Here is a 10,241-nt window from a genome sequence, read left to right as displayed (position 1 = left end):
GGCGGGGGGAGGAAGGGGGCAGCTGCCAGTGGACATGGCGGCGGGCCGCAGCAGGGCTGTGTTTGCCGTTTTTGGAGTGCTTAGTGTTTGTGCCGTCAGCGGCTCTGGGCCCGTGGCTGAGGGGGAGACCGGCGGGGAGGCGGAGTGGACGGAGCCTTGGGATGGTGCGGTTTTCCGGCCGCCCTCAGCGCTGGGCGCGGTGGGGGTGGCGCGCAGTCCGGGGACCCCGCGGCCAGGGAGGGAGGAGGCGGTGGACTTGCCCGTGCTGTTGTGGTGGAGCCCAGGGTTATTTCCCCACTTCCCGGGCGACTCGGAGCGCATCGAGTGCGCGCGCGGTGCGTGCGTGGCGTCCCGGGACCGACGGGTGCGGGGGCACTCACGGACGCGCGCGCTGCTCTTCTACGGCACTGACTTTCGCGCGTCTGAGGCGCCGCTGCCGCGCCTGGCACATCAGAGCTGGGCGCTCCTGCACGAGGAGTCGCCCCTCAACAACTTCGTGCTGAGCCACGGTCCGGGCATCCGCCTCTTCAATCTCACTGCCACCTTCAGCCGTCATTCTGACTACCCGCTGCCGCTGCAGTGGCTACCCGGGACCGCCTACCTGCGCCGCGCCGCGCCTCCGCTACAGGAGCGCGCGGAGTGGCGCCGGCGCGGCTACGCGCCGCTGCTCTATCTGCAGTCCCACTGCGACGTGCCTGCGGACCGGGACCGTTACGTGCGCGAGCTGATGCGCTTCATCCCGGTGGGTGGGGCCGGGACGGGGCTGGGGTGGGGCCGGGACGGGGCTGGGGTGGGGCGGCCAGGGGGCGCGTGCGGCTGAGGCCAGGACCCTTGGCGTCCAGGCCGACATGCAGCACCCACTTGACGGCTGTACTCTACCCCGCTCAGGTGGACTCCTATGGGAAATGCCTGCAAAATCGGGAGCTGCCCACTCCGCGGTTACAGGACACAGCCACAGCTACCACCGAGGATCCAGAGCTCTTGGCCTTCTTGTCTCGCTATAAGTTCCACTTGGCCCTCGAAAATGCCATCTGTGATGACTACATGACAGAAAAACTGTGGCGCCCCATGCATCTCGGGGCTGTGCCTGTGTATCGCGGCTCTCCCTCTGTGAGGGACTGGATGCCCAACAATCACTCCATCATCCTCATTGATGACTTTGAGTCACCTCAGAAGCTGGCAGAATTTATTGACTTTCTGGACAAGAATGATGAGGAATACATGAAATACTTGGCATATAAGCAACGTGGGGGCATCACCAACCAGTTCCTTCTGGATAGTCTGAAGCATCGGGAGTGGGGAGTGAATGATCCTTTGCTGCCTAACTACCTCAATGGTTTCGAGTGTTTCGTCTGTGACCATGAACTGGCTCGGCTGGAGGCCGAGAAAGCCCACGCAGCCTCTCCTGGGGACATCCCTGGCCCTGAACCTCACATTGCCCAGCCCTCACACATGGACTGCCCGGTGCCCACACCTGGCTTTGGCAGTGTGGAAGAGATTCCTGAGAATGACAGGTAAGGATAGCCGGGGTCCCTGTGGCCATCAAATCAAATGACTGACTTGCTTGCTGTGGGCAGCGAACTAATACTAGGTGCTGAGAGGATTGTTGTATAAGGAAGTGATGACATGGGCTTACCCTGCCTTTAAGGTGTCAAGAGTCTAGTTGGGGGAGACAGGACAAACTGAAAAAGCTCAGTAAAAGATGCAAAATATAATTCAAGGCAACAACATGAAGATCAGCTTATGTGAGCAGTGTTTGCAATAGTGATTCAGAAAAGGCTTCAACCAGAGCAGAGGGGCCTGTTCAGTGGAAGTGATGAGAGACAAAGTTGGGCAGATAAACTGGGGCCAGGCTATACATAGCCTGAATACCAGGCTCAGAAGTTGGACTCTCCTGAAAATCAACTCAAGCTGTTTATTTAGCACCTTCTAAAGGGTGGGGTGGGGAAGAGCAATACAAAGATGGGTATTTTGAGAGAGGTTTGTCTGCAGTAGGGTTTACATCTGTTAACCTGGCATAATTACTAATCGTACCTCCTTTCACTCTCAAAAGTACCCTGATTTGGATGATAAATTATATACATTCGCTCTAAACAAGATAGGACTGCTTTCAATGGATAATAATGAACAATGGTGGGCAGTGTGAATTGGAAGAGAAGTGAGGAAGCTGCTGCAGTAAGTGGCAGAAGGTGGTGCACTGGGAAACAAGGTCAGCATGGGAGGTGGGAAAATGTTGAAGACACTTGCAGCAAACCACATCTTTTCAGGGAGAGGTGATAAAAAGATTATTCAGCTTAAGAAAGCAAAGACTGGGGACACCTGGGTGGCTCAGTTGCTTAAGCGTCTGCCTTCAGCTCAGGTCATGATCCCAGGGTCCTGGGATCGAGTCCCACATCGGGCTCCTTGCTTGGCGGAGAGCCTGCTTCTCCCTCTACCTGCTCTGCCTGCCGCTCCCCCTGCTTGTGCTTTCTCTCTCTGACAAAAAAAAAAAAAAAAAAAAAGAAAGCAAAGACTGTTAGAATGGCCTGCAGAGACCAACTTGCACAGTGGATGGCAGCAGAGGGCTGTTTATATACACTGCGGACACAGTTTGGTTCTGGGAATGGAGTCCTCCATCAAGTAATTTGTATCTGGTTTATGCTGAACATAGTATTATGATTTAGTAGAAGAAAAGTGTAAAACATTAAAAAAAGACTATATGTTTTATCTAGACATTGGACAGCATTGCACCTTCATTTTGATTATTGAAATAAAGGTGCAACTTACAAGGTAACCATCTAAAGAGGCTCCCTGGCTTTTCTTACAGAGACTTCTGGTTCCATAGTGTGGCCCTTGCCCTGCCTTCCCCTGAACTCCTTCCACATTTGGGAACCCGGAGTGGGCACGACAGGAAGTGTAACTCATTGGGGGTGGGCTGTGTGACAGATAATGTGTTTGCAGCTTACTGTCACTTGTACCACTACTAGATTTATTTCACATTTCCTTCCCTTCAAAGCAGAGCCCTGTCCCAGACAGAGACTACTGGATCTGCTTAAGATTTCTTTGACCCCATTCAGAGAAGGCAGGACTCATAGCTGTGCAGAGGTTCCATAATCCAACTCCCATTTTGATGTTTCAGCTGGAAGGAGATGTGGCTGCAAGATTATTGGCAAGGTCTGGACCAGGGGGAAGCTCTCACTGCCATGATCCACAACAATGAGACAAAGCAGATGAAATTTTGGGATTACCTACATGAGATCTTCATGAAAAGGAACCAAAATCTCTAATTACCCTTGCAAGAGCCTTTAACTTGGCAGAGCTAGGAGATGGAAGTCCTTATTCTACTATGGGACATGAGGGGCATCTGCTGCACAACCTTAATGAACACTGTCTTATCATGAGTTCAAGGAATTCCAGTTACAGCCACTGATATTTTATCTTAATGATGTGTACCCAGTGTCTCAGCTTGTGGTAATAGGGCCTGTCCTCAAGGAGAGATGGAAGCCTCCAGTTCTTGGGATTAGTGGGAAGCAAAAGCCTGAAACACCCACTTGTTTCAAAGTGCTGATCGAACAGAATTTTAAAAGATCTGCATCTTTTTCTAGCCATTTCATCCTCTCAACTGTGATTGGAACAACACCTTGGTACTTGTCTAAGAATGAGGTAAGATGGGTCAGGTTTATGGTCTTAAAACTTCGATGCTATTCCTTAAATTCTTCATTATTCAGTACCTTTCCTAATCTCTTTTCCTCGTCTCCTGCTTTATAAACTGTTATGTTGGTGGTGAAGCAAAACTCCTGGTGGGTTGTATTCTGGTTCTTGGAGTTGTATTTTTTAATATCATTTACTTGCCTTTGATGTCAAACTTTTTATTTTAAATGGATTTTTCTTTCCTGGTTGTCCACTGTATCTGATGAAGATGCAGTAGCCTTGCCACCATCCCCACATTCATTCTCCCCTGCATTAAACTGGCTATAGATTTGACAGCTTTTTTTATTGCTGGTTTGCTTTTTTTTTTTTTTTAAGAGCATATCTGGAATTCCTTCTCATGAACAGAAAGACTCAATGGCTAATATATGCCATGTCAATTTAATGAATTGTCCTGCTCTATTTGAGGTTAGAGATTAAGGCTGTAAATGATGACAGAGTATATATATATCATTCATATATATATATATATATATGAATATTTAAATGATTTTGAAATGTTAAAATAGATCAGTGCAAATCAAACTGCAGATTTTTATAGGTCTTTAGTCTTTTCTGTTTGCCTAATGAACTCTCTATTTTATTGTTTTTATATGCTACAATTCTAAGTCTCATTTTTCCCAAAGAGTCATGAAGATTATGTTGGAAAAAACAGCCCAGCAATATAGTTGTAGCAATTACCTCATATTATGTAGCGTTTTTCACTTTATGTGGAATGAATATTCCAACTTCATTCTATTACCAATATCCGTCTGTACAACTTTATAGTACTTACTGAGACTACATTTTGATGGAACCCACCTAAGGTCCTAACCTCAGGGGGAGGTGAGGCAAGAGATAGCCACAAGTGGCTGGCTAAATAAAAAGCTGTTAGGCGATTTTGGGGTACAGCCAAACCCTTTTATTGCTGTGGTTTGAAAATAAAGCTTAATGGGCAGGGAGACCGTTAGCTTTTTCTGGGCCAGTGGAACAAAAAAGAATACTTTGGACCTTAGTGCTACTCTGGTTGTAATGTAGTATTAATGAATTATCACTAGAGAAGTTCCATAGCTTATCAGTTTATCTGTTTGTAAATTATGTACTTTTACATACATATACACAAATTTACAACCAGATGTATGTGTGTGTATGTATGTGTATGTATGTACGTATGTTAGATGGGTCCCACCCTTAATATTGTGACATCTAAGGATATGGCCAAGGAGAGCTGTAATTTGGGCTGGATTTCATTGCCATTGTGGTTCCTTTTCCATTTTATTTTTTAGTAAAAAATACCCTTCACACCAGCATGGAAAGTTTGCTTAGGGGTGCCTGGGTGGCTCAGTTGTTAAGCATCTGCCTTCGGCTCAAGTCATGATCCCCGGGTCCTGGGATCGAGCCCCGCATCGGGCTCCCTGCTCAGTGGGAAGCCTGCCTCTCCCTCTCCCACTCCCCCTGCTTGTGTTCCCTCTCTCACTGTGTCTGTCAAATAAATAAATAAAATCTTAAAAAAAAAAAAAAGTTGGGGCACCTGGGTGGCTCATTCATTAAGCATCTGCCTTCAGCTCAGGTCATGATCCCAGGGTCCTGGGATCGAGCCCCACATTGGGCTTCCTGCTCCGCGGGAAGCCTGCTTCTCCCTCTCCCACTCCCCCTGCTTGTGTTCCCTCTCTCACTGTGTCTCTGTCAGATAAATAAATAAAATCTTAAAAAAAAAAAAAAAAGTTTACTTAACCTGTTTGGGCTTGTACAGAAAAAAACAAGAGGGGAATATAGACCTTCAAACATACTTATATTAAAATAGTAGTAACCCACAAAAAGTCAAATTCAGGACTCCGATTTCTCAACTTGCAGTCTATTTAAATGCAGGTGCTGATTTATAGTGCAAAATACATATTACTCAAGTGCAAAATAAGGTTAGGAATCAAGTTTCATTATGTGCAATAAAAAGGGTAAGTGCAAAGTGTATAATCATCCTTACCTCTCCTAATTACAGCAGTTCACATTGGCATTCCTTTAGCACTTTTATGTACAAAGTGGGCCAGTTGTTTATGAATGATTGTGGCTGGAGACTCATGCCTGCTTTGTGGACAGTGCTTCCCAGACTTTCTCCTTTAATCCTATCACCATAAAAGTATTCATAAAAGAGCACGGTAAACCAGATGCTACATTTCCACAAGAGAAAGCAGAACCAGTATGAAGAGAAAGCAAACAATGTGAATTTTCTCTGGTTTGGGCCCCGCTTGCTCTGTAAACAGCAACAGGCTCAAGATTATTGGTGGTAGAAGTGTCTGATTAGGAATCAGTTTTATTTGTGCTGCTGGGGTGGCGGTGGAGCATGAGACTGATGCCTTTATTACTCCATGTGTTGCAATTTTCTATTTTCTCAGGTTTCATTTTGTATAATAAATAACTTCTTTTTAAAAAGAGTCTTCTGCTTGGTTATATTTCTGGGCTGAGTATGATACACTTGGAGGCTTGGAAAAATATGTCAAAACATTTGCTTATTTAACAAGTATTTATTGTTACTGTTTTAGGCACTGGGATTCAGTAAGACAGGGTCCCCTCTCTAATGGTGCTTACATTTTTTAAATGGGTGTCACTGGTAAGGAAGGCTGTAAATAAACAATAAATGAACAAGGTAATTCAGACTGTGATATGTGCTATGAAAAAAATACAACAGCTTGATGGTGGGGGGATGGGGGATGTAAGGGAAGGCCTCTCTGACAGGAACTGAGACTCAACAGAAGAAAAAGAACCAGTCATGCAGAGATCCAATGGGAAGATTAAACATCTGTGATAAATGATTTTAATTTTAGCACACTAAAATTTACATAACCAAATAAATATTGCTCCTCCAAAGTAGTCCTCTTATGAACTAAAAGCTGTTCAAGTTATGCTTCCATTACCAGAAACATTTCTTGAAGCTCATTTCTAAATGCCCTGAGAATCCTGGCACATCTTTGAGTTTTGTAAACAGCTAAAAGACACTTAGAACCAAGTCTGATGAAGCTAGGCATCACAACTGAAGGGTCAAGTCTATTAATGATACCACCAAGTATCTTCACAGGATTGGAGAGAGGATTAAATTAGACGATAAATGCCAAAGTGCTTAAAACTCACCCTACCCAATGAGATCATTACAAAGGAGAGCAAAGAATATATAGTAGAACATATAAGTAGTAGCAACTTTATTTTTACCTATTTAAGTAGGCTCCACACCCATCGTGGAGCCCAGTGCAGGGCTTGAACTCAAAACCCGCAGTTCAAGACCTGCGCTGAGATCAAGAGTGGGACGCTTAACTGACTGCGCCACCAGGTGCCCCAGTACTAGCAACTGTTTAAATGAGCCCAACTTTTCTTTACGGTTTTGGGGGTGTTTTAAAAGGTAGTAAAATCCAACAGTTCTTAAAGACTCGTCAAAATATAGTAAGAATCTGTCCCAACCTAATATCTTAAAGTCTCATATTTTGATTCGCTCCCATACTCTGCCCTTGCCTATGTCAATCATCCTCTAGTTCAGCCAGCTACCACCATAAACGAGTGTCCTATTTATCGGGTCCTTTCCTGCATATTCCCGGCCTAATACCGCCCGGAGACCTCAGGGCCCGGAGCCCACAAAAGAACGGTCTCGGTCAGCGAACGAGCCCCCAAAACTCTCCTCCTAACCTGCACACGGGTCTTGAACAACCGATGTTGGATCCCCTCATCGGGCCTACAGGACCAAGAGAGCAAGCAGTGCCTCCAAGCTTCCCGCAGGTTGCGCTCCCAGACTCGTCGAGCTCGTAGGGGTCACGCAGGGTCACGCACGGAGACGCAGAGCCTGCCGGGAGTTCGGTGCGCAATGGCGACGCCCAGCCTGCGCGGTCGCCTACCGCGGCTAGGAAACCCGCGGAAGCCTATATTGAAGCCCAACAAGCCCCTCATCCTAGCTAACCGTGTTGGGGAACGACGCCGGGAGAAGGGCGGTGAGCAGTCGGAGCCAGGGAGGCTCCAGAGCGGAAGCTGGAGGGATGTACGGGGCGACTGGGTGGGAGGGCTTAAGGTAAGGGTTTCCTTGTGACTGAGGGTTCTCGTTCTGCTCCTCCAGAGGCGACTTGTATTACAGAGATGTCGTTGATGATGGCGTGTTGGAAGCAGAATGAATTCCGCGACGAAGCGTGCAGAAAAGAGATCCAGGATTTCTTCGATTGTGCTTCGAGGGCTGAGGTGACAGAAGGCCCTTAGGGTGCCGTCTTGGGAGGAGAATGGGGCGGGGATACAAGTAATTGTTCTCCTTGCCTCTTGGTAGGTGATAGGAAGTCCTTCTCATTTTAAAAAGGCGAGGAAAGTTGTGGGAGCGATTTCACTTAAGCCAAAGTGGAAAAAGTTGTTTTGAAGGCATTATGATTTTGAGCGATTTGTTTCACTGCTCTAAGCTTTAGCTATACCAGATGTAAAAGGAGGTTAATATTAATACCCACCTTACAGAATGTTGTGAGTGTTAAATGAAGGAATGAATGGGAAAATCATTTTGTAAAATTTAAAGTGCTGCTCAAATAGACATTATTGTCTGAAATAGAGCTAAAGATAGTGAAGGGCAGACTATTTGGATTTTAGCCTAAAATTAATTGCAAGCTCGCATGGTAGCGTCAGGTCATCCAGTCATCTTTAGGTTTCACGTCCCTTTTGAAAGGGGATTGGGTAGATGAAACATATTTCCAGGCTGGTTAATATATTAATGTGCTTTGTGGCATTGTGAGAACTTTTGGCTTAGGTTAGGATAAACTGTAGAGCTGTCATTTTTGTTTTTGTTCTGTCTTTTCAGAGAGCCCGAAAGATGCGATCAATCCAGGACACAGGAGAATTTGGGGATTTACCCCCCAAGAAACTGAATAAATTGTTACAGAGATTTCCTAACAAATCTCATGTCAGTTGAAAATGGAGAAGCATTTTCTATGACTGGACTGTAGCTACTGAGAACTATGCAGAGGTGTTTGGAGACGTTTGCACTGCCATGCTCTATTTGAAAGGTGAAAGGAGGCAAGACACCTTTTTCACCCTTTGGAATCATTGTCAGGATGGAAGTTATGCTTTATCTTGAAATAAAATCCTCTGAAGAGAACTTGGCCTTTGTTGTAGATTAGGTTCTCCCTCCATACTTGAACTCTGTATCCTCCCTGAGACTGGAAGTTCTTTGCTCTCTCTGATTTGCCCCAGGAGCAGGACAGATTTGTTCTTGTTCTGCATTTGAAGTCCTTACACCATTTAGTACCCTTGCCTTTGGATGCCATAAGGGAATTGAAGTTTGCCTATATGCAGAGTTTTTTTGCCATCATTTGTAAGTATTTAGTGACTGCCTGTTTTGTGCATAGCCCCTGCAAAATGCTCCCAGAATAATCAGAAGTTCACAAACTGGTGCACAAAGTTACTGCAGATGTATTTTATTTAGCCAACACAATTAAAAATTTCTTTTTGAATTAGATGACCACCTTCAAAAATAGGAAAGGTGTCATTAAAAATCCACTTTGGAGCTTTCCATTAAAAAAAAAAAAAGGATCTGGCAACACCAATATCTTATTCCTGCATGGCAATAATCGAGTAGAACTGATTATCATTTGTCTCTATTCTCCATACCTGGAGAATACCAGGCATTGGCCTCTCTCAAATGGTGAAACTGAAACTTACTTGGCAGTTGTCTTCTTTGTGTATCACCCGTTCACTCTCATTAAGTTATCTACCTAGTTGCTAAAGGTATTAACTTCTGTGACCCCTTGATATTAGAAACAATTGTATAGTATTTTATGTATACTCTGCCCTTTCAGGCATAGCTAACTTAACTTTTCCTATATACATTAGAGCATTAAATAGACAAAGGGATCAGTGGGGCTTCTAAATCTCCATTGGGATAATTATTCAGATAAAGAAGGGGTCTTGCCTCCCTGACCCCCACAGCTACCTCTTCCTATAGTCCTCATCCCCTCTGGGTATGGCTCTGGGCAGTTGCCTGGTTCCAACAGCTGAGGCTTTTAGCGGTAGGAAGAAGCTCAGCGCTTAGGCACTTTGGACTGGACTTAGGAGTTCTTAACCTAGGGTCAGTAGATTCCCAGTAAGAGTTCTGTGGACAGGAATGGGAAACAAATTTTATCTTTAGCCACAACTGAAATTTAGTATTTCAGTTAAGACTGAGGGAAACAAACCACAGTATCAGCAATATCTGTGAAATCATATTTTCATGTAGTAGGTTGCAGATACCTCAATATCATACCCATCACTAGCTTCAAAATTATGGTAGTTATTACACTTGCTGTTGGATCTTACTTAATGTCTAAATAAAGAAGTATTACTATGTTACAAATTTGTTTTATTATTTTTAAAATTTCGACATAATTGGTTTCCTTTGTAATTTTTATATTTTATTTTGTGCATTTACAATCTGAGAAGGGTGTCTATAGAGACTTCACCAGGCTGCCAAAGGGTCCGTAGCACAAAAAAAAGGCTAAAACATCTGAACTCAAAGGACCCACTGACAAAATAGTACAACCATTTCCTGAAATCAAGTGCATTCTTTTCGCGGTGCTTCCCTGGTGAGACCC

General features: G+C 45.0%; 2 protein-coding genes across 5 annotated transcripts; both read left to right on the top strand.

Annotated features, from left to right (window-relative positions):
- The first annotated feature begins 25 nt into the window (after positions 1–25).
- POFUT4 (protein O-fucosyltransferase 4) lies at positions 26–6,095 on the top strand. Of its 4 annotated transcripts, none has more exons than XR_003610340.2 (4): positions 26–742; positions 889–1,514; positions 3,119–3,642; positions 4,953–6,095. XR_003610340.2 is itself a non-coding variant. In XM_028109510.2 (4 exons), exons 1-4 carry the CDS (start codon positions 35–37, stop codon positions 4,953–4,955), a joined length of 1,395 nt encoding a protein of 464 aa, XP_027965311.1. In that variant the 5' UTR covers positions 26–34; the 3' UTR covers positions 4,956–6,095. The 4 variants fall into 4 exon arrangements, 3 of the variants coding, with proteins under 3 accessions (XP_027965311.1, XP_027965309.1, XP_027965310.1); XM_028109510.2 differs by having other exon boundaries at positions 3,585–3,642; XM_028109508.2 differs by lacking the exon at positions 4,953–6,095 and having other exon boundaries at positions 3,585–4,125.
- Positions 6,096–7,498: 1,403 nt separating this feature from the next.
- Positions 7,499–8,770, top strand: CHCHD1 (coiled-coil-helix-coiled-coil-helix domain containing 1). Its single transcript, XM_028109453.2, has 3 exons — positions 7,499–7,634; positions 7,757–7,875; positions 8,474–8,770. Exons 1-3 carry the CDS (start codon positions 7,511–7,513, stop codon positions 8,582–8,584), a joined length of 354 nt encoding a protein of 117 aa, XP_027965254.1. The 5' UTR covers positions 7,499–7,510; the 3' UTR covers positions 8,585–8,770.
- The last annotated feature ends 1,471 nt before the right edge of the window (positions 8,771–10,241 follow it).

This window comes from Eumetopias jubatus, unplaced genomic scaffold (assembly GCF_037043125.1).
Source record: "Eumetopias jubatus isolate StellerSeaLion01/CBP00866 unplaced genomic scaffold, mEumJub1_p1.0 scaffold_17, whole genome shotgun sequence".
Classification (NCBI taxonomy): Eukaryota; Metazoa; Chordata; class Mammalia; order Carnivora; family Otariidae; genus Eumetopias; species Eumetopias jubatus.
The sequence above is the reverse complement of the archived record's forward strand: the minus strand, read 5'-3'. Positions and strand labels throughout refer to the sequence as shown.